The sequence below is a fragment of the Megalops cyprinoides genome, chromosome 24 (assembly GCF_013368585.1).
Source record: "Megalops cyprinoides isolate fMegCyp1 chromosome 24, fMegCyp1.pri, whole genome shotgun sequence".
NCBI classification, from domain to species: Eukaryota; Metazoa; Chordata; class Actinopteri; order Elopiformes; family Megalopidae; genus Megalops; species Megalops cyprinoides.
Window position 1 is genome coordinate 3,396,634 of NC_050606.1, and position 24,790 is coordinate 3,421,423.

At 45.7% G+C, this 24,790-nt stretch overlaps 1 protein-coding gene across 1 annotated transcript in view; it reads right to left on the reverse strand.

Annotated features, from left to right (window-relative positions):
- LOC118770862 (potassium voltage-gated channel subfamily B member 2-like) overlaps positions 1–23,988 on the reverse strand; it is a 55,068-nt gene extending 31,080 nt beyond the window's left edge. Inside the window, exons 1-2 of the mRNA XM_036518613.1 lie at positions 23,579–23,988; positions 20,207–20,899 (exon numbers count right to left, since the gene is read on the reverse strand). Coding sequence (XP_036374506.1) covers positions 20,207–20,785 — 579 coding nt within the window. The 5' untranslated portion in view covers positions 20,786–20,899; positions 23,579–23,988. The remainder of the gene's footprint in view (positions 1–20,206; positions 20,900–23,578) is intronic.
- Positions 23,989–24,790: the final 802 nt, after the last annotated feature.

Consider the following 24,790-nt stretch of genomic DNA (forward strand, 5'->3'; position numbering starts at 1 on the left):
CCGAGCAGAGGCTGCAGGGATATGCAAGGAACAGTAAGGCTTCAAACACCAAACTATGGAGCTACAACGCCTGTCAATCACTGATTTGTGTGAACCAATCAGAGGAGGCTTTGCTCTCCAAGGCAAAATGATATGTTTGGCTCAAATCTCTGAGCCACTTACAGCACATGATGACTCCCACCCCCATTTTGGGGTTCACGAAGCGTCATGCTCCCTACAAAAACCCTCATCCGGAGCAGCTTGCTCTACACCTACCTGCCGCGGCAAGCATGGGGCAAAGCACCTGCTTCCTGATTTACGTAAACCATTCTACCAACGAGACCCACAGGAGTAATTTCTGAGGCATTCCTGTCTACAATACATTTATGTTCAAGGATACAAGATGACTGAAATTCATAATTAATTAATTACATTTACGTAGCATCTTTCAACCCCTTTTAAGATTCTCAAAGCCCTCTCCATCGAAGGAGGGGTGACACATCCCACTCTGCCACCAATAGGCAGCACCCGTCTGGCTGATGTACGGCAGCCATTTTGCCCCGAGACGCCTCACCGCTCATCGGCTGAGGCGGGAAGGGAGGGGATTATTTACAATTAGGCGGTGTGACTGCGAGCGCCAGGGCTCCAGGGAAACCCCTTCCTCTTCATCGCTTCGAAACACGACAGCCTGTTAATGGGAAACCACTGGCCCGAGCACCCCGACGTGCGGCAGGACTCGCCCGTACGGAAACAAACGCTCGCGAAGCGCAGGAAGACCCCGAGTTTCCCTTTTACAGCCTCAGACTGAAAACTGAATATGCAAAGAGGGCAGAGTGCTCGCCCCCGGGCGAACCAGCCAATCTCGACCGGTGTAATAGCGCAGCGCATAAACCATCTGTGCGCGGCTTTATGGTGCGTAATTTAAACCCCTCTCCTTCAGGGTCTCTTATTGCTGTCATAATTTCTGTCACGGTTCGAGCGTGATAGGTCCGGAGTACCCTGCATGCGCTGCGGCTCAGAAAATACACTCAGGGGATCTCAGGCTTGGGCTATATAGTATATGTACAGTATAGCCTATATTCCTCCTAAATCTGTCCACAGACATGGTTCCTTCTCCTCCTGTACATAGCGACCCTGATAACAGACGGTATTCCTCTATACTTGGATGTGATGACGCTCCTGTCACTCATGTAACGCTCTTCTTTTTCCTGGAAATTGGTTTTCCGAGAAATAAAGCACGTCATTTACATTACATTTACATTTATTTGTTTGGCAGATGCTTTTATCCAAAACGACTTACAAGTGAGGTAGAGTACAACACAAGCAAAAAAAAAAAACCATAAGGAGTCAACAATATTAGAAGCGCTGCATGACCAGGTTTCAATGGTTTGCCGGACAAGGCATCTCCCAGGTGGAGAAACAGCTAGAGAGTAACTGCACCTGGAGTGGCCAAACCTGGAATGACTGCATGCCCTATACTCCATTATTCATCAGAGGTGTTAATTCAGAGTAAACCACAAGGGCCATCACAGACTGGAAGGCAGCCATGTTGGATAACCAATACACAGCGAAGTGTCTGTATTTACAGGAATCGGTGAACAGTGCAGAAGGACCTCAGGAGATTCCGAGATATATTATTACATCCAAACCGCCAGCATGTTGTTTTTGGGCCTTATCCTACTGGACGATAGGCAGAGCTGCATGCCGATGTGAGGGAGATCCCCCACTTAAAGACGGAGAGCTGCTTAGCTTCAGTCACAGCCAGACTGGAGCTACGCAACGTCGCCATACACACGGGGACGGAGGGAGAAACGCAACATGCGGGACGAACATATTCTGCCAAGGCCGGGTGTCTGGGAGTCCTGCCAGGGGGCGCGGGCGCGTCAGGACGTCGCGCTGCAGCTCGGCGTGCAAAACGAGGAGGCAGGACACAGTGTCTCAGCGCCGCGGGAGCCGTGAGAGCCGCGAGAGCCGCTCGTGCTTCTGCCTGACGTCACCTGCAGGTTCGAACAGCTAACGCAGCTCCTCGCTCGCTTGCCAATTTTAAAATCGTGCCTCCGTGATAAAATTTCAAAACGGCACCCATGCGTATGAAAAAAATGTGTTACTGACACACGGCTAAACGCTTGTCTTGCTGTCACGGATTTAGCCTTTGTTTAAACAGATGCTAAAATCCTGAAATTCCGCTGTTTGCTTCTGAACGCCATCCAGTATGACCCGGCCAGCTGACATGCAACGCACCCCAAAAAAGGGGAGATTTCAGTTACCCTGAATTTCATCACCCTGGCTGTGTGCCTTTGGGTGTCCTGCTTTTTGTCTATGTAAATACGTCTCAAAACAAGAGTGACTAATAAGCAATAAAGTTATACTGATATGCTGTGAGGATTGTGTGCGTGCAGAGAGGAGTTTCAGGCCCACCGAAAACGTAGTCTGCGATTAAACTCTTGGATTACAAAGCCTATTTTTCTAAATTCACTTTGCTGCTGACAACGTTGGCGTGCCCAAATAATCCCAGGAGTAATTTATGATAATACCATATGTCTATGCTTAGAGACTGGTAAATAAAGCAAAGATTAAAACACCTCTGAGACTAAGATTTACTGTAATTACTGCCCTTATGTAGACTTTCTTTTTACTGTCCTTTTTCAGTGGGAACACACACTTTGTCTGCCCATGTATTCATGTCTTAAAATATTATGCACAGATGAAGTCAAGACCAAAATCAAGGGAATGTGCCAGAGAGGGTTCAGACTCTTTGATTGCAAGCCCCCCCCACACATACACACACCTCACAGCATAAAGAGCAAGGTGTTGTCATGTACCTAACGCACCCCAAGACAGAAGAACAGGTGAATCTTACGGCAGCAGTAAAAATATCCACCTTTCTTGGTGGACGGCTCAGGAGGAAACAATTTTCAGGATTCAGAGTACAAAACACACCGAATACAGCAAGCTGCCAGAACGTGACGGTGACGGTGGTATCCCTGCTGAAATGTTTCCAGAGAGTAACAATCAGCAGAAGTCTCAGAGGTGAATCTGTGCCCCCCCCTCTCCCCAAAAAAAAGGTTGAGTCCGTTTGTTGAACAGATATGAACCAGATCTATGGCACAGTCGTGGCACAGTGTTGAGGTACAAAGGGTTGCCCAAGCCTTCTGCTTTCAGATTTGTGGAGAGCACAGCAGCAAACACACAAAATGCACACAAACACATCTGACAGCACCCCACAAACTGGAACTCGTCCCCTGGCACTATGACAAGTGAGTAAGCACGTCCTGAATACAGCCAGGGCGACAGTAACGTGAGGGCAAGGTCAGATGCTGCCCCGGGGAACAGAAGCCAGAAGGTGTGCCAACCCTCCGTCTGGTCAGGAGTGTCTTCGTTTTTTTTTTTTTTGGTCCCTCATGCCCAGAATGTGCATTTCAATGGGTCAGTTTGGCAGCCCTGTTCCCAGAGACATGCCCAGAAGGGAGCCCAAGGTTAGGCCTCTTCACGGACCCTGCATGAGCGTTCCAAGGTCAGCTTTGGCTGGTGACTTCAGCAGGGCAGAGAGTATCATGGGTAATAATGACCTGCACTCAGGATCAGCCAATGTAGTGAGAGATTCACACTCCAATTGTACCGGAGGGAGGCGGCCTACTTTAAATTGACTAACAGGCCAGATTTCACTCAAATCTACTATAACTCAACGGCTACTGTTGAACTGTTTAAAAATGGATGTAGAGGTGAGGTTAACGCCTCCATGTGCCTGGATTAATATCGCTCTCATTTTACAAAACATTAAACAGATCATGCTTTACCTCCAGAGGATACGCAGCATACAGCAATTACCCTTCTAATGTGAGTAAATTGGGGGAAAATTAGAGGAAGATAATTGGGCCATTACCATATATGTCTGGCTCTTCAACACAGCTGAACAGTGTATTTAGTGTGACAAAATTCTAAAATGGTTTACCACTTTATAACAATACAAACAGCACTGTTGTTATCACTACTAATGAAACTTTCGGCAGCACATCGCACTAACACTTCTTTAAATTATTCTGCATCTGCTCCTGTTACAACTACAGCTCCCATGCCTGTAATGCCTTCTGCTGCCGCTGTTACACTGTTACCACGGCTACCGTTACTATTGCTTCGGTGATTAACGATTGACAGCTACAGGCGAAACGCTGGTACGACGAGCAAGTAAAATGAGTGAGTGGCATGAAGACGGCAGCGCGCTCACTCCTGGGAGAGATGGCAGCCAGCTAATTGAATTACACGGGTGAGCAGGCAACGCGGCTGCCCTTCGGCTACCAGCCGGTGCTCCGGAGAGGGGCGAACAAATGCACAGCACACATCTCTCTGCTCCCTTTCCACACCATCGACTGCAAACACTCAATTAACTTCGGAAAAGCTACTGAAGAAATGGGATTTTGCCCCCGTACACTGATGAAAAAGGGACAGGGTGGGTTTTACACCGATAGTTTATGGTGCTTTGCGTGTCCAACTGAGCAGTTTCCCTGGGGTTCATTTTTCAAATCCACTTTTCTGCGAAAACTTTATTTCAGTGACTTAATTTCTGCTTAAAATTAGATATCCATGTTCGATCATAGCTGTACAGTAAACTACTTCTATTTTCAGAGAAGAGCCCTGGGTAACATTTTACAAGAAATTAAAAGACTGAGATCTCAAACTGAAGATCCAAGCCCCACGTTTGGCAGCGGTGCAAACACATGCATCCACGCATCAAGGAGGCCCGTTTCCCTCAGAGATTAAAACCCTGGTCCTTCACTCCGGCGGTTCAGCACAACAGGTGGAAATCAATCCCGCTAAAAGACATCGGGCCGGCCCTCAACAAAAGGGGCGGGAATCGATCCAGGGGGAAATCAATCCATGAGCAATGTGCATGGACCCACTCCAGGCTCAGAGCCAAACGGATCAGCACCAAGTTTGGGCCAGTGCCTCCGACAGACATGCATAATGCTCTGACCCTTTCTGACTCGCAAAGGATCCATCCTGGATAGCATTTAATGAGTAAACCCCTCCCTGATTGTAATGATTCATTTAACATAAGTAGTAAAGAAATTAAGTCTGCCTGTGTAATCACATGCGTGCGAAAATGGAAATTGGAACATTACCCTGTCAGCGGTATGGAGGATGAACCAATTCAACCCAGATTCTATCTCTGCAAGCCGTGTGCAGAAGCTCGTCATCAGAAATCTTACAACGGTTCATGATCTGGATCTTGAGGTCCAACGATCTTTTCTTTCCACCAGCTTGTTAACCACAAACCTTGTCATCAAGGCCGTCTTTTCTCATTTACATTTATTTATTTATTTATTTATTTAGCATTAGTTTTCAGCATTCGCTACAATGGTCGGTCCACTGATATTTCTCACCATGCGAGGCTGGAGACATCACAGAAGGGTACTGCATGCATCCCCTGAACCGGCGTGCTGCTGACTCATGATTTTAGCCGCTGGGTTGAGAGCGCAGCCAGCCATGGGAGCAGGGGGAGCAGGGGGAGCAGGGGGTCCGGCGTTTGTTTAACAAACACAGGAGGAGCCGGAGGAGCGCGGCAGGGGGCTGACTGACGCCCGGGCTTCAGCGCCGGGTCCCGCCGCCACACTTCCGAGAAACCGCAGCAGCAGATGCCCTGCAGAACACCGCTGCGGGTTACACCTGATGGCGTCTCCGAGGGGTAAATATTCCCCCCAGGCCGTCCAGGGCTCTGCCCGAAGAGTGAGGAACTGCTGCCACTCCGCCAAGTCCCTTTCCTCACACACAGCCAGGTTCAGGTTCAGGGTTCGAGTCTGTTAACACACTTCAGGTCACCTGCGTCTTCCAAAATGAAATGAGCTGACTATTATTTTTTGAGGCAGCTTATTTGCTCTTATTCAAAGCACCTGGATGAGAAGGAGAAGGCCTCGGGGGCTGTGTATGTATGGAACAAAAAAAAGCAAAATGCTACAGTTCTGCCAGCACTTTGGACACTTTGCACCAATGACGGGAGACTCAGCAAACTTCATTATGGGCGGAGCTACCACGTGCCTCATACTGAACCATTCAACAGACTCTGTTCATTTGGTTGGCTCAAACCAAATTGCTCAAACGCATGACAGCTCCACCCATTTTTTGGGTTCATGGCGCCTTCATTCTGTGATCACTGCATCACACCCAGCCTTCTACACCACATGGCAACATCGCAAGCCACAAGACATGATGGTCTCAAAGCCAGGTGATCTGCAGTAACACCACGTTATAGGTCTTTGGAGTTTGCGCACATTCAGAAGGAGCTCAGAAAAATTGCTGTAGCTGTGGAGCCACCACTGGTGTTGCATTTTCAGTTCAGGAAACGGAGACAGAGCCACACCTGATCTCTTGCACCCATTTGACACGAGGTCACACTGGCTTTTAGAGCCAGAACTACAAGCCCCCCGGCAGCCTGCTTAGGGATAATACGGTAGCAGAAAAAAAAAAAAAACAATAATAATAATGAATAATTTACAACAGAGCATTGCGGCGGAAAAAAAGTCGTGAACTGATTCAATTAATCAGGGCAAGTGGACTTGAACGGCTCTATGATTTATATCATTCACATATTATTTATGACTTTTTAAATTCTCTCCCCACCATCCCCCCCCCCAGGAAAACTAATCTTCCTAAAACACAATTGCACCTGGGCTCCAGCTGACTCACAACTGTCAAACTGACCACTGATTCTCACTATATTACAGAGATCCTCAGAGAGAGTCTCAGGACATCACAGAGACACACTGAGTCTCAATTCTGTAAATCCTGCAGAACAAGATATTAATAGAGCTACATTACAGTGACCATTTAACAATATGAACCTGTATGAGTAATCTAAGCACTACAAAAGTCCATAGAATTTTGTGGTAACGTACAGTATATGGTGAAGCAGACACAGAGCCTGTTCTGTGTCTTAAACTGATCAGAGATCAGTGAAGGCAGAACAATGCAGTGCTGTTAGACAACTTCGCTTTTCACTTTGACCTGCCCATGTGCTTGTGTCTGATCTCACAGAAGTTCTCGTCTCCCTCCCTCCTTCTCCAGCATCATCTTACATTGTCAACTTTTCAAGCGGAATTTATTTAAGTGCGAGTGGCTGTCGAGCTGGCCCATGAGGTCTGATTACGCAACCGACTGTGACTGAAATCCTGTGACTGGTCATCTGCCGCGTGCTTCCTGTCTCCCCTTAGGCCATTAGGAGCTGGCAGTGAGTAGCCACAGAAAGTGATGTCAATGCTGGCACGCTCAGTGTGGAGATGACCAGACGTAGGCCTGTCCTCAGAGGACTCTCCCACTTGCTCTTCTCATTGGCCTCCCAGCAGTACTGCCGTCAGAATGTGATCACACGTTTGTGATGTCATTAGACAAGCGGCATAAAGACATTCCATTTGTGATGTCATCGGTTACACCAGGCAAATATATTACTTCTGCAGTCGGAGAGAGGTAATCAAAGCAATCGCGCTTCAGGAAATGTTACAAATCATCAGTTAATCAAGTTCTGCTTGTATACATTAAGTATAAACGAATGCTTTACAGAGAGACGTTTAAGGATGTTCTACAGAGATAAATATTGTTGGAAGCATTTTTCAATAGACTTTTTCCAGATTAACCCTCCCAGCCATATAAACTATTTTGGACTCGTCTGTTGGGAGTCCTCTGATGTGATCTGAACTTTGACCAGCTTAGAGGGACAGAAATGGGGATGAAGCCATTCACATTTGTGATCCCTGATAAGGAAATGTTCCTCACTCTATGCTTTACATTCCTTCTCAAGCGCACATGATTACACAGACAGAGATCTGATTTAAAGGGGATAATGTGGCAGCAGTTTGCTTGCTATAGGCTTCTACGATGGACATGTTTCAGTGGAAACAGGGCCTAAAATAGCCGGCTATGTTTATAACGGATTACAGCAGACACACCTCTCCTCGCTAATTTCCCTAAGAAGTCTTAACCCTAGCAACAGAGGAAGCTCTGTGAGTCGAACCCAGCAATGTGCTGCACTCTCGCTAAGGCAAGGAGAGAGAGAGAGGGACAGAGATGGAGGAAGAGAAAGAAAAGGAGTCACAGGGACAGTGAGGGTGGCAGAGAAAGAAAAAAGGCGGAGGGGGGGGTCACGCACATCAAAAACACATTCAGAGTAATTATCTGTTTAAGGAGTACATTTCTAAGGCCTCCCTCATCTGCGGCACACTGGTCACCTCGGTCCTCTGTCTCTGGTTGTCCAGGGAAGGGTTAGGTCTCTCCTGAGGTTCAGGGATCAAAAACGTGACCTTCAAATCCATAGGGTTTTAGGATAACCCCGCGCTGCGGCTAGGCTCTTAATTAGACTGCAGTCATTGTGCTATATGCGGAAAGGCATTGATGTACAGTCATTTACCACACACTATTTTACACCTTGAAAGCCCTGTAACTGTAACACTCAACTCTCATCCTCTAAATCTCTTCACCTGCTTTATTGTATAAGTGCCATAAAACATAAGTGCAAGCACTTACACCTACCGTTTATGCCTACACTTTTACCACAAAGTCAGTACCTGGTGAGGTCCACCGCAGCATTGAGGATTATTGTTAAAGGAGATGTACATGCACTAGGGGTTGAATGAATCTAATCTATGTTTTTACTGTCACTGAAATCATATTTAAGACCATTTTGCTTTTTCTTGGTACTTACACAACCTTCTTTTATGTATGAAAAATGGTTGTGGCTAACCCAAAATCGCTTGCCCTTCCAATCAGAAACCACTTGGCAGCAGGCTCTGGGGTTTTAGGACAATTTTGGATTTCAGTTTTATTCAATTTTATTGAAATTCTCTCTCCTCTCAGTCCTTTTTTCTCAGGAAATGTATAAGCTGAAAATCCTGGAAATCAATGCTTATTTTGTCAGCAAAAAGATGACTTGATAAGGATTTTTTTTTCATTCTGTCAAACAGAAAAAAAATATATCTGCTACCACAGTATTTACCATGACAAAGGAAGTCCTCTTGAATCTCAAAAAATCATCATCTTTGTTTTTTTATTACATTCAACTAGCTGCTTAAATGGAAATATGAAAATGTGAGAGGAATCAGTGTGACAGATAAACTGCGAATTGCGGTTATGAAAAATGAGTAGCGGCCTCATGTTGAAATACCATTTGGAGATGGATTTCTGATTCCAAACCGATATTGTAAAGAGAGCAAGGAACAGATTATGGCTTTTCCAGAGAACACTGTGGCTTTTCTGGCTCTAAACAGCTTTTACCGCACTGCTATCTGTGACTGTCTCACAGCGCAGGGTGCTGATGGATTAGGGCTAGACCTGTAACGCTGAACGTGGCCAAAATGTGTTTTTTCTTTTCTTCTCACTGAAACCGTGTCAGTCTCTGCTGTTTGTGTACTGATGTGTACCACTCTGTCACTGTGCATGGACCAACCACATGCTCCCATCCACAACCCCCAACTAGCCCTTGTGGTCAGCAGAGTCTCTGACCACCACGCTTCCTGTAACTTCCCTGTGGCGTTCCAGTAACTTCACTTTGCTGCTCCAGTCATTTCCTGTAACTTTCTGTATTGTTCATTTAATGTCCTGTAACCTCTCTGTCCTGTTTCTGTAACTTTGAGTTACAGCAACAGGACAGCATTCCTCTGCACTTTGGTCTAACTTTTCTCTGTTGTTACTGTAACTTCGCTGTGCTGCCAGTCATATCCCGTGACCTCTCTGCACTTTTTACTTAAGGTCCTGTAACTTCTCCGTCCTCTTCGTGTAACTTTAAGTTACTCCTCTGCATTGTTGCTCTAACCTTTCCCTGCTCTTCCTGTAAGGGGCCTGTAACTTTGTGCTCCAGGAAGGAGGTCAGTGGATTAGGTGTCTCTCTGCCACCTTCAGTACCAGTTGCTAATTCCGTGGGATTCAGCTGCTGGTGGCTTTGAGTTTGAACCGCGTGAAGTCACAGCGCGGAAGGTGATGCATTGTGGAGGCAGACCAGCTCAGCGGTAATCTGAAACAGGGAGACACGCTAATTTTGCGCAATGAGTGCATTCAGTGACGTGTGACTGTGCGGCGTTCAAATGGACAGATGAGTGGCGGAGCCTTGGCTACAGCCTATTTGTGGCAGCAGACTTGGTAAATCCGACAAAGGAGATTAGGTCTCGCTCACCCTGGTGTGTCACATCCAGGATTCCATCCTGTGTGTTACATCCAGGATTCCATCCTGTGTGTTACATCCAGGATTCCGTCCTGTGTGTTACATACAGGATTCCGTCCTGTGTGTTCCATCCAGGATTCCATCCTGCCTGTCACATTCAGGACCTGGTTCTATGGAATGTAAAGCTCTTCTGTAAAACCTGAGTGCTTTCAGCAGTCCTGCATGCAGTGATTGGGTAGGGAGCAGATGAGGGTATGACTGCCCTCTGCTCTGAGGTGCTTATGTAAAACGCCAGGGTAAGGGTATTTTCCTGTGCTTTTCCCCCTTTAAATCATATTATGGCTTTGCCGTGATTCAGGGGTAATCTTTAGCTTTCAATGCATTTCCATGATGTGGTTAGATCCGTTACACAGATGTGACGCCATCGAACAGGTTCCCTGACCAATGTGGAAACAAAGAGCTTTAGAGAGCTGTAATCTCTCTCTCCCTCCCTCCCTCTCTCCCTCTCTCTCTCTCCCTGCCTCTCCCTGTTTCTCTCTTCTTCACTCTCTCCCTCTCTCCCTCTCCCTCTCTCCCTCTCTCCCTCTCTTCCTCTCTCTCTCTCCCTCTCCCTCTCTCCCTCTCTTCCTCTCTCTCTCTCCCTCCCTCCCTCTCTCCCTCTCTCTCTCTCCCTCTCCCTCCCTGTTTCTCTCTTCTTCACTCTCTCCCTCTCTCCCTCTCTTCCTCTCCCTGTCTCCCTCTCTCTCTCTCTCTCTCTCTCTCTCTTCTTTGCTCTCTCTCTCCTTCTCTCTCTCCTTACTGTGAGCGAGCATTCTCATGCTACCCACAGCATACACTCCTGATAAAAATATAAGGCATGTTATGGAATTAAGAGGACTGTGACTGACTGCTTATCTGAGCCTTCATCGCCAGGAGCGACTGCATGCGTAGGAGACGCTACCTTCAGACTCCGTGGGTCCAGCCACGCACGCAGACCCATTCACTGGCTGCTGATATGACATAATGCAGGACGTTTATTTAATGAGGATATCTCAAAACGGACATTTATCATAATCCACCAACAGAAAATACTTCCTAAAAGCATTTCCTGCAGAAACAATTGATCTGCCAGAATGAATTGGATTTGCACAGTGCATTTCAGAGATCTCAAAGTGCTTTACAGGGGTAGGAGGTTACGCAGCTCTACGCCCTGTGATGTACGCTCCCAAACTGGTGCTGCATAGTGGCCGTTTTGCACCAGAACACCTCACATCAGCTCGGACGGGGAAGCAAGGAGATATTTAGCCCATTACAGTCAGATATGATTAGACAGGAGAAGGGATACTGGAGTGGCCCCCCTGGTCTTTGTGGTAAATCTCAGAGGGATTGGCGGCACTTAGCTAACTAATCTTAAATGGTGGAGTGTGAACAGCAAGGAAAAATACAACATACACGGACAAATGATCACAGACAGAGCCACCTGCACAGGGCACTTCTGCGCCCCGCCCCCGGAGGAGACATATGGTCCTCAAACGTTCTGTTCCACTCCGTAATCTGATTAGCCCCGCCCCAGAGCACGGACAGCAGACTACTGCGCCGCGGTCAGCAGCCTCGAACGCACACACTGCGCATGCTGTTTGCCCGCCACCCTGAAGCCTGGGAGTTACACTGCAGCGGAGTGAGGTGATGACACGTTGGGGGGGGGGGGTGACATCATCACTTAACGATGATGTCACTCATTGGCTAATGGTGCGGTATGACCTTAGCTGGCTCCTTGGATCCCCCCCCCCGAGCCCTTTAAAGCTAAATTCATTTCTATTACATTACTCCACGGTAATCAGATGATTAGCAGACACCTGCACCCAGGGTGATTCACCCACCTCACGCTTTTATATAACAGCCATTGACATTTATCTACTGAGGCAATTCTGGTAAAATGCCCTATTTCAAGGGAACGATGGTACCGCACCGCCTATGATTTGAATCTCAAAGTTTGCAGGCACATTTCCAGATCCTCCACCAGCATTTCTCCTAATTATAAGCACTCAGTGCAACCTCAGCCCTTTTCGTGAGCATGTCGTATGAAAACAAACAGACATAAAAGGCCTCAATAGAATAAAAAGTGGAGAGTTATGTTTTTTGTATTTATTTATTTTTTTTATGAAACGACTCTGCTAATGTGCACTCAGCCAGAATGGTTTGAGATAAAGAGATGGATTTCACGAGGCAATCAAATGTCCTGTCTGGTCGTTCGCCGGAACACCGAATGACACCCTGCGCAGAACAATAAAAACCGCGGACATCTCGGCCCAGTTACAGTAAGAGGCGGTTAGCAGCAGAGGGGTCGTAAAGACACCTTAATGGAAGCGGTGCCATTGTGCTGAATTGCGAACGTGACCAACCGCAACGGACCGCTCCCTGAACCGTGGGCACTCCTGCTAACGCGTCCCTGCCAGATGTGACTCAGTAACTGTGACCGTGACCTCATTTCCTACGCTCTGTCCCCCCAGAGGAAGTGGCGAGAAGGAGAGCTGAGACAGGCAGGCGCTTCACGTGAAACAGGAAGCGTGTCACTGAGGATGCAGGGGGGGAGCTGTGGTCTGCTGTGAGCGAATCGGGCCTGTCAGTCTCTCACTGCTTTTCACACAACAGATTATCTCCCCGAATCGAAGGCACCCCACACCCCTGGGACCCCACATCCCAAGGGAGGGGGTGGGGGTGGGAAGGGGGGGGTTTCTCACTGTCAGGTGCTGCCACCTGGGATTCAGAGTCACATCACACAGACTGGGACACACACAAGAGGCGTGGGACACGCTAAATGCTACATGCTAAATGCTAAGCACAGGGGACAGTAAGAACAACAGAGGCGTGGCACTTCTCTCCCTAATCGCCCTTCCGGAACCCATGCTGTCATCCTCACCCCCCTCACCCACCATGGCAACCAACCCCCCCCCCCCCCCAGAGGCTTCCATTAAACGTTTCAGACTGCGGCCAGAGAACGCCTTGCTGGGGGAACTCAGGCGGTTCATTACCGCACCGCGCCTGTCTCCCCCCCCCCCCCCCCCCCCACTCCCACTCTGCTCTACAAAACAACAAATAAACATAAAAGCCTTTTCTTCTAATGGGACGTGGCGTTTCTTGGAACTGGGTGTGGCGGGACCATTAGGTTGTGCGTAGGCTGTGCAAAGCCGCTGTCCTGCTCTCGTACTGGGCCATTCTTCTGTCCATTACACTCCTTTACACGTCCATTACACACCATTACACTTCCACACATAATTCCGCTCATTACCCCTCTGCTCCCCGAGAGAGGGCCTCGCTCGTAATTCTCCACATCGAACAGCGTGTCATAAGATTCACTCACCTCTGTCTGTCAGGACAGATTTCAGTTTGTTCCCAGGGCATGACAGCATTCCATCCATGACCAATCTGCAACACCGCAGGTACTGTACAGTACAGGATGTATTTTGTACACAACAGGACGTGTTTTAGGACACACTGGTTATGAGTTGCTATTACGGCATATTTTATCCATTTGGCATGGAACTGGCTTGGTTTAAACCAATCTGGGAGACTGATTATTGGTGAAAATCTGAATCTAAAAAAGAAATTCTTAAGTCCACATGTTCTTGATAGTAATCTTTGCACAAGAAAAAATTTGCATTTAAATGTATTTGATTGATTGAATGAAACACTCGGTGGTCGGGTTCTTAATGAATTCGGCTACATAATAATGGTGGCAAAGATCTTCTTTTTTCATTGCTTTATAAAATCAGACTCATTTTATCTGATTTCTTCCTGCATGATTAGCTCTGGGCCAGAGCCAGTCAACCTGCAGTGCACACTTTCTGTGAACTTTTTTATAGTTTATTTTTAGTTTGCTTTGTAGTTTACTTTAATTTCGTCAATTTCTGTGAACAGAAAACCACCACATTACATGAGTAACGGGAGAGTCAGTGTGCTGTAAATACCTGACCTGTATGAGCCAATCAAAAGACTCTACTTTACAGTCCAGGACTCTGTGATTGGTTTAGATGCGTGAGTCATTGATTGCAGGACTACATGTCTGACGGTTAAGGTTAAGCACAGTACTGCTGGATTAAATCTGGTCTTGTGTTTATTCTTTGGGTCCTACCACACCCCAGATATCCTCAAAATAAAATTAGTATAATTAGTATGATTACACCAAATACCAAGGAAATGTAAACCACCTCACAGGGCACACTTTAGCGACCACTCGTATTTCCAAAAAACAGTCTCCATGGTTACTGAAGGGAAACAGCAGTTCATCCAATCACAAGCAGTCCTGCATACCAAACTCAACTGCTAACCAATCACGGACACAGCACTGAAATCTCAGGGTTCCTCGTTCCTTCTTTGTGGGGGACACCACACCTTGAAATAATTGAAATGTTTTCCCTTGTTAAGAAAAATGGATTGTCGACGCTTTGTCCACAACAGAAGCACAGTGAATACAGCACAAATACAGTTATTGGACATATACTTGGTAACCCCTGTCAAACTAAAGCTGAAATATCTTTCTAGGCTAAATTCAAATGCTGCCAATCATTGCATGCCTCGTCATTGTACGTGCCTGTTCTGCTGTGTACAGAAAGACTTTCACACTCCGGAGCTGAAACTGCTTGGCTTTTACCCCTACAACCAGCCTCTCTGTGGCACTGGTGGAGCCGTAAGAACGCACATTACCCATAATCTTACAGGTCCTTCCTTATCTGATTACAAATGCGGGGCAGAAAGAGGATTTAGGACGCGGGGCCTAAATGTTGGCCTGAACTGATTATGTCCCTTTGGAAAATATTATGCAACGGGCGCGCTGGGTGTGGGTGGGATTGTAGGGCGGGGGGGGGGGGGGGGGGGGGGTTCGGGTCTGAGGATGTGGGAGGAGTCTGAAAACTGATTGGCAGATTGTCTGAGAAAGATATGTAAGGGACCGAGAGCAAGAAACAGCGGCACACCAGTGACAATACACAATACACAATCCAAGTGTAACATCCAAGTGTAACGGGAGTCTGCGGGTTGGTTGTCATATAATGCCTGCCATGACTTAGCATAATTTCTCTACGGGAGATTATTAATAATAGTAACGTTCCCAGGACCAGCCTCCGATAAATGCACGGGCGTCCAAAAAAAGGTTCCCTGCTCTATTTAGGATCCTGTTTCTCGGTGACATTGAAACATGTCCCATTCAGAGCGGCTGGCAGAATCTCTGCTTGCAGTGATTCTCGTGTGAGTGCACGATGTTAACACGCTGCACAAAGAACTGAGAACTGATCTCGGGACCCGATGCTGTGTAAATTACACCCGAACTTAAATCTCTGCTGCCACAAAACAAAAGAACTAGTTTTCAGATTATTATTTCAGATTGTTACATTGCATTGACTGGAAGTTATAACAAACGGTTTGTATGACATTGTTACACACAATAAGGTAGTCCATTCTTCAAGCATGGTAAAAATCCCTTATAAAACAAAGTAAGCAAAGTAATTCATGTAATATGACTTACTTTGCTTTTTTAAAATTCTGTTTTGCTGGTTTTGCTCTCCCCAGTGAAAAAAGGGATTACCTACTGACAATCAGACAGACAAAATCACACCAGATGAACTTCAGATAAAGGAAAATCACTTACTAGAGGATTCCTGCTCCACCTTGACAATCAGCACAGCCACTCAAACTGGGACAAATTTAGGGTTTTGCAGTACCATACATAACTGAGTAATTAGATACATTGAACTTCCCATGACAGTTTTCAGATATTCTGAATAGTCTTAATTGTTAAGGGCTGCTTAAAATGGTTAAGAAGAAGACTGAATGTAGCAGCAAGACAGACAGAAAGAGAAGAGAGAACGAGAAAAGAAGTGAAAAAAAAAAACAAACTAATCAGATTTGGGAGAAATTGAGCAGCATGAAAATGCTCTAATCCCTTCCTTCCATCTGAGACAGCACACCATTCTGGTCACATTTCACATGTCAGAAGTCATTTTCAGAAACTTCTGCTATCTGTGAAATGCATTGTTATGCCACTTTGTTTTATTTTTCGATAAGTCTGTACGGTTTAATGACATTCTGACAGAAAATGAAACTTTCCGAATTACACCACTTTTGTGAGGCGCATCATCATTTTCACTGAAGCATCAAATAATAGCTCATTTCATGAGGGATGGTTACACGTTGCAACATCGTCTTTTGTATTTGAATGGAGTCCCATTTTGACTTTTATCTCTTTCTGTGATCTTTGCTGATGTTTAAGGCTGTAGAAAACATTCAAATACACCAACCACTCACTCACTGACTAAGCCTCCTTCCCTGGAAACTCCTGCTTGAATGTATAACAATCCAACAGACAGTGACGGTGTGTTTTTAAAATATAGTATCTTGGCTGTGCATCAGTCTTGGAAGTAATTTCTTTAACAAATGCTTGCCATCTGTTGTCATGGAATACGATACTAGTGCTACTTGTGAATGCAGAGTAGCACCACATATCCGTAACATAACATGATGCAGTATCCCCCTACTAAGTGACAATTCATTGTCAAAGTAGGCTGAAAAAATAGTTTTAACGGCCTCCAAAAGTGAACACTAAACACCGCAGTTCTAGAAGTAATTCACAATCACATGGTCCTACCTTTGTAAATTAACCAGATTCAGTAAGGTGGCACTACAAGGTGGCTGGGGTGATGCTATGACAAAATCAAATCAGGTGAATAACAAAAAGAACATCGGAAGAATAATCCTAAAAAATGAACACAAACTCTCACAACGTGCCATGTGTCTTTGCTGCTCCTGTTCCTGATGGGCAGGGTCGGACCTATCGTCTCACCCTTTCCAGTCTCTCAACCCTTACCGACTCTCAATCCATTCTGAGGGTCTGTGTGCTGCTTCCCGTGGGCTCAGAATAATCAGACACATTTCCGAACTATAAAAGTTTTGCTGCCTCCGGTCGGGCTCCTGCGAAAGATCACCTTGGAAGGGAGGCTTTGCTTTACCTGCCCTTCAGGGTACTGCCGTAAGTGGAGGTTATGTATTTATAGAGACTCGCCATGTGCCAAAATTCAACTCTGTTTGAACGGCTGCCCTCTGCGGATGCAGACTGTGGAGGGGGAAGAGGCGACGCAGAGCTCGGTGCCGAGGCTTCACACGGAGAGCTGAGTGATCGCAGTCCCGGGGAACCGCTGTGCACGCTGGGGTTCGATCCAGCTCAGCTCAATTAACTGGGTTTGGCTAACATGCAGCAAGCATTATCACCACAATAACCTGCCCCATGTACAGCACTGAGAATGACAATGCCCTGTTACAACACTGACAGTCAGTGCTGCCCTCTTTCACTACTGAGAATGAATGCTGCTCTATTGCATCATTGAGAATGAAAGCTGCTCTATTGCATCATTGAGAATGAAAGCTGCTCCGTTGCAACATTGAGAATGAAAGCTGCTCTATTGCATCATTGAGAATGAAAGCTGCTCTATTGCATCATTGAGAATGAAAGCTGCTCCGTTGCAACATTGAGAATGAAAGCTGCTCTATTGCATCATTGAGATATGAATTCTGCTCTATTGCATCATTGAGAATGAATTCTGCTCTATTGCATCATTGAGAATGAAAGCTGCTCTGTTGAATCATTGAGAGTAAGCGCTGCCCTATTATACATTGCGAATAGGTTCTGCTGTGTCCTGTTCCACTGCTGAACATCATGCTTCTATTACAACACTGAAGGCAGACTTTTCCTAAGTTCTGATTGGCTCATCTGCTGCAGATCTGTCCTGTTCTTAGCCATCGTCTACGCGGTTTAGTGCATATGCTCACTCTCAGAGACACGGCCCACACATGCAGGTAACAGGAAACGGTCTAATAAGACTTTCCCTTGACCTGTAAAACCGAGCACCTGCATGTTAAATATTGCATTAAAACGTATCCTGAACTCACCGCTGTCTTCAAACATGGCTAAAATACATCAGCACTGAAAATCATGGGGGCTTTGTAAACATCCATTATTCAAAATTATGAGCAGGCATTAAAAATAGATCAACCGTGCATCCGCATTAACAAATTAGGTCTGAGCGTTTGTGAATAGCAATACAACCTGGCCTGTGATTACAAAGCTTTTGTCTAGACATCAATGTATGAATTGTGCTTTTTTTTCAGCAAAGCAATGCACTTGGGTCCGTATTATATCACTTCTCTTGCTTTTTTGGTGGCCCAATTATTTTCGGTTCACTGAAGGATTTATCATGATCAGCAAAATGTATCATCCTTTCCAAAAGGATGATAAATCCATTCATTTTAATGCATAAAACTTAATCTTTCATGGTGCCCGCTACAAATACTTTATCAGGCTCTCTGGTCAATCACATTTTGATTTAGAGAGCATGAAATTAGGTTAACTGAAATAATACTGTTTGTTCTTACTTTACGTTTCAGTGACGTATTGTGCCTGTTTAATTACATATGCATAAAGTATGTAACTGTCAAAGTAAAAAAAAAAAAAAAAAACAAGTACAGCACTGTATACAAGTGAAATTACATTGCAAAACAAATATGTACTTACATAATACTGGTGAGTTCCTGCCACAACTGTGGAAGTGTACAACCAAAAGAACGATGATTATTTTCTGAAGAAGATTAGCCCAAGGGTGATCAGAGTATGTTCACGCATAGGTCCCAACATACAGATGGGATTATCTTTACAGATAGTCTTTACATACACCTCCAAACACACATACGGGCATCAGCCTGGCGTAGCGGCAAGGAGTGAGGCTCCTGAAAGCTCCAGAAGTTTTCTGGATTGGTTCCCTGCTCTGGCATGGCTGCTGTACCCTTGGGCAACGTACTTAACCCAGAAATGCCTCAGTAAATACCCATCTGCAGCCGTGGACAACATGCAGGAACTGCGTAACCTGTGTAACTCGCTCAGCATAAGAGCGTCTGCTAGACAAATAAATGTAGATAGTTCCTGTATGGATTGAACTGCAGACGCTACCCACATGCCCACCACCGTTCTGACATGCAGCATCTGATATTCTGAGTGCCGTGCTGACCGCATATGGCAGGCGACCAGACTGCAGTATCCTCTGCTTGACAGCTGTCTTGCAGTGGGTCAGGGAAAATTGACAGTGAATTCTAGGCACAACACCAAATATTTGATTATTCAAATATCTGAATATGAGATCACATGTTCGATTATCTGAATCTATATTTGAATGACTCATTAAAAATAAATAATGAAACAATTTTCAGAGAATAGGATACTCTAGCTCATCAATATTAATGAAGGGGAGTCTTACAGCCCTGAATAAAATAACAGATTTATTGATATTACTCATTTGCCTGCCTGAAATTATGAATGAATCCATATGTCTTTGGAAGGAGTCATTATTTACACTAAAGTAATGGAGTTTCATACTGTGCTTGGGGACAAACACATGATTTAGTTTTTTCGAACATGTGCGCACGCAATCGTCAGAGCCATTGTTTATCAGAGGATGTCTGTCTTACTGCACTTAGGGCAGTGGAAGTATATCATTGAGGAGCCTCCCTCAACCCACACCTACAGCCAACAGGAGTCGAAATAATAGTGAACTCCAGGTTCTCACCTTGCACCAGCAGAAATCAGGAAATCTGTATTCTTTCATATGTTTTCACTAACCCCAATGCATAAGTCTGTGTAGGGCCATCAGCTCTAAACTGTTAGCAATCTTTATGATTTCCCCCACCCCATATGATGTTGTTTCTTTTGCACTAAGTTTAGACTCAATTTAACTGTTATACTCTGGAGAACAGCTTCTCCTTCATCCTCTCTGGTTTCCTCTGTGCATGAAGGCCAAGGACCCCATGTGGAATTACTGGGCTATAAAAATTTATCTTTGCTAAAATATGATCTGACAGCCTTGTCCTTACACAATCAACACAAAAAATACAAGTAACTTAAACTAATGTATTCTGTGCTTGACTTCAGCAGAGAAGAAAGCGGAGCTGAGCTTTTTTGGCCAGGGCCTTTAGGGCGAAGAAGTGTGACCCCTTTCCGTAGCTCAAAATGGAGCAAGAGGCACCAGAGGGGATGCGCGTGCGTTTCAGGGGGGGCGGGGGCCGCCTTACCTTGGCAGCGACAGAGGAGCTGGGCTTCTCCAGCAGGTCCCACAGCTTGCGCCTTTTGTCGGGGCAGCAGTTGTTGTCGAAATCGTCGCCCTCCTTCTCCCGGAGCGTCTCAGCCTCCCGCCTCAGCTCCTCGTTCATCTGCTCTTTCTTCTGGTGGTAGCGCGCCTGGCAGCAGGACTCCAGGTAGATCTCGTCGATGCCCCAGTAGTCGAGCTCCTGGCCGAAGGAGAGGGCGCACATCTCCTCCATCATGTGCAGCTTGCCCGTGCGGTAGAAGTTGAGGATGGAGGTGAAGGCGCCCGGGTGCCGGTCGAAGAAGTACTCGTTGTCGTTGAGGCTGTAGTCATCGCAGATCTCCATCAGGGTGTCGTGGGTGTTGCAGTCGCGAAGTTTCCCCAGCCGGGTCCGGGGCAGCCGGTCCAGGGTCCTCCACAGGACTTCGTGGATGATCCCCCCCACATTGATCCGCACCCTCCGGGACCGGGCCTTGACCCGGATGATCTCGATGGGCTCGGGCGGGAGGGCCCCGCCGGGCCGGGCGGTCGCCTTGGGCGCCCCCGACCCAACCTTATCGGCCATGGCGAGGCGGGGGTTGAGGCGCGACGCTCACGGCGAAGAGAAGCAATCGAACGAAAAGGTGTGAGAGATATGGGAAACGCACGCGTCCTTAGACGAGTCCCTCCATGGCGGACACTGTGAGGGAAAGAGGGCAGGAACACAGCTTTAGTCTGGGGCCACATCAAATCCGTATTCCTGCAGACAGTAACGGTAAAACGTAGTAAAACATATATGCAGCTTCAGCGGAGATGGAGATGGAGATGCTGCGATGTCATAAGAGCAAGCGGATGCACTCTTTAGCATCACTGAGAACATGATACCCAGATCAATGGCCTGTGGAAGTTCAGTCCATGAATGGGGAAACCTGCTTCCCCTGAGGGTGAGCATTTTTCCTTTATTAGCTCACAGTCAGTCATAGATACCTGAGCCCATGTTCACCATGCGTCCAAGAGTTACTGCTAAGAGTCCTGCTAAAAGCAGTTTTGAGAGTAAAAAGTCCCACCTCAGAGTAGGAAGTGGGGTAACTTATGAAGGTTTACGCCTACCTACTCTTGGTTGGCAGCAACACTGTTTCCTTGATTTTTACGAAACGAACTATAGTGATGACATTTTTCACAGGTCGACCCCTATGTTGAGAAGATGCCCATTAAATATAATAGTCATAGCGCTGGAAGTTTTGAACATGATCAAACACGTCATAAACGTGAATAAATGCCACCAGATTTGCACGGATGGTTTCCACTCTTTTTCAGTTGCCCAATACCACAACGCTGCACGTGATCTTATGAACCCCATAGATGACACAACTGATATGTGAAATGTTGATTAAGTAACTGATGGGTCGCATACACTGCCATATATGGCTATAAATACTAAAATGCAACATAATCATCTGACATGTAGCAAGCCGTGGTACGTCATCTTAAATAAATAAAAAAAAAATTCCGACCGCCTATAAACAAAGTTTAAAATACTCTTTATTAGAGCGGTAAGTGGTGACGTTCTTCTCATGGAAGGAGTGACAACGTCTCTGACGAGGTCGCTGGTAAATAAAATACCCGCCTTATCCCACCGATATCTTCGTAACTGCTCTTTGTCGTCAAATGTATGCAAAACGTATTTGCTCTGCCGAAAATGCATGACCGCCGCCTCGATGTAGCCACCTGTCGGCAACTCCTAACGGTTTAGGACAGCTCGCCAGGACTCCTACATACCTGCCGAGGTAGGAGTACTTTTAAGTCTAAAGAAGCTTGATGAATCGCTTTTACTCTTAGGAGTAAGAGTAGGACCAAACTGACATCACTTTCAGGACTGTCGAGCACTTAGGACCTATTTCCTGCACTGAGAGATGTTTGATGAATCCTCTCTTTTAAATATCCAGTTTTTTTACTCTGGGTGTGTCAATCAAAATACCTGGTATTATAATTGAACTATCTTAATTTATTTCAACTTAGTCACATTGTGGCACAGTGGTATAATTCACATTTTCGATTGTGAGTTGAGTTTGACAGAATACTTAGGTGAAGATGGTCCCTTAACTTTCCTCTCCAAGTACAAAAGGCCTTAAACGAGATTGTGTCTCTCAGAGTCTTAGCTATAAATCCCAGCTGGGGTATTTAGCTGGTTTATATTTACTGCACTTAAAAGACTTTGTAATAGCCATACTATTTTAAACTCTCGAACAGAACGGACGTTATGCCATCGATTGCGCTATGTTCGATGAACCTAAAGTGGAGAAATAAAACGTTTACTAGCTCCCGGCAGAGCGCACATACAGGTATTACACTGCCTGCCGTGTTCAATATAAATCTTTACCTTCGCGTTTTATCTCCTCAAGGTGACGGTATTATTATATAAGCCAGACAGAGCGGGGCCCCGAGGTGCAGTGCTGTCCTGAAAAAAAAGTTTATGTGGTGCACAATACATGTGTTTTCCCTTTAATTACCGAATTTTAAGACACTACATGAACACACACAACAGTGAGGATAGGGAGACATTGAGCACTTTGGTGTTATTTTCACGCAATTTTATCGTAAGATCAACAAATAGTAGATTTGCTTGAGTTTTACGCAAGCAAATCTACTATTTATTGATCTTGCGATAAAATTGGCCTAGGTAGCTTTTCGTGAATTAACACGTTTCTGTTCATATTCCAGATTCGTTGTAATACGTTTTATTAACTATTTTCACGCTCCAAGCATGTGTTATGTTATACCAGATCTTTGCTTACTTGACCTTCTGATATTACCAAAAACGCAAGTTTCTTCAGTTTCAACATGACCACACATTTCAGTTATTATAATAATGTTGTCCATTACACTCAAAAAGAGCGTTCATTTAATGTACTTAAATATATTCCTTTTATTAAGTTTTAAGACATGAGTTGAGACACACCAGGGCACAAACCTGGCGTCTTGATAAGAGCAAACATTCATTTAACGTCTTAAAACGTATATCGTATGATTTTATTAGATATGTTGCCTACACCTTTCAGTTCTACCATCACCCTTGAATTCTTCGTCACGAGTTGCTACACATGTTTCATGCAGCGTATATTTGAGCATTCACGCAGATCTTCGTGAACACGAACGTCTTACATCAAATCGCAATAACCGCTCGACACAAGTGTATTGGAACGTAGAGTCGCACCAAGTTCCACAGCTTGTCAAAGTAAAGAGCTTGGTTTATTAGCAACTACATCTCCGCCGAAACTACGTAAAATCACCTTACACCTCTACAAAAACACGCACAACCGCGTTATTCTTACAAAAGCATCTATTCCAGTGAGAGGGAAAAGGAAAGCATTGTGATTACCTTCTCCAGGCTGCTAAGGCTCCAGGCTCTGAGGGGAAGGTGTGTATTCAGTGTCCATATCCCACATTGTTCTTGTAATAAAAAAAAAAAAAATCCCTCAGAAAAGGAAACGGGCGTCTTCGGACACACAGCTAGACGGGATCGCCGTTCTCGCTGTAGGAAAAGCCGCTCGGGTTGAGCTCGCTCTCCATGGGTTGCTGATATGGTCAAACGGGACGTGCGCGGACGTATCGAGCGCGTAAAAATAGCAGAGCGACGGGGGAGAGCGCACCATGGAGCGGAGCGAGCTGCAGGGCGACGCGCACGGCATCGACTGAATGGAGGATTGAGGATTCGCGAGCCGCATCACAGCCTAGAGGTGAAACCTAATTGGATTGCACCGTACATCACCAAGGACAGCGGCAGATCAGCCCGAGCAGATCTCTCCCGTGTGCAGGAATCATCAAGAGAGGATCGAGTTCCCTCGTTCCCTTGAAGTTCCGCTTGAGCGAGAACGTCGTGGTTTTTTTTGTTAATTTTCCCCTTACATCTCTTGTTTGAGGCAAACAACTTCAGCCTGTGTTTGACGGGGAAAAAAACAATGCCGATCGTGAATGGGTGCGCTCAAGTCTTTTCGTGAAAGTGCAATTTATATAAATGCAGGTTTAGCACAAAACTGTCTGTGACGCCCATTTTAAAAGCAGAACCACACGAGGTCAGGTTTTTAGAACATTCAACAGTTGCGTAGCGTGATGTAGCTTTCCTAAGCGGCGCAGATGTTCTGGTTGTAATACAAAGAGCAGGGCACCGTGAATAAATAAATTATGCCAAATTAATTAATTGTAAGTATACCCCTCCTCCTTCTCCTCTTCTTCGTGTTCTTCTTCATCATTTCTTCCCGTATTCCTCTAATCGCCGAACATTATGACACTGTTCTGTGATATTCACGTGGTGGGGAATTGGTCATGCACAAGGGAAAGTGCCTTTAAGAGTTTATTTTTAAAATAGGTCGTCTGTAATTTTCTTTTTGTGGAATAAATTTATGTTCAGATGGCCATCTTCGTAGATTACACGCGGCCTGATTCAATATCGCTCATGTCATTACACAAAGAAAAATTAGACGATCACATTTAAAGACACATCAATACCCATTAAAGTATATTATTAGGTTACTGTTTAAGAGATGTAGCCTAAACAAAGCATTGCACCCCCGGAGGTCACTTTTATTGCCTA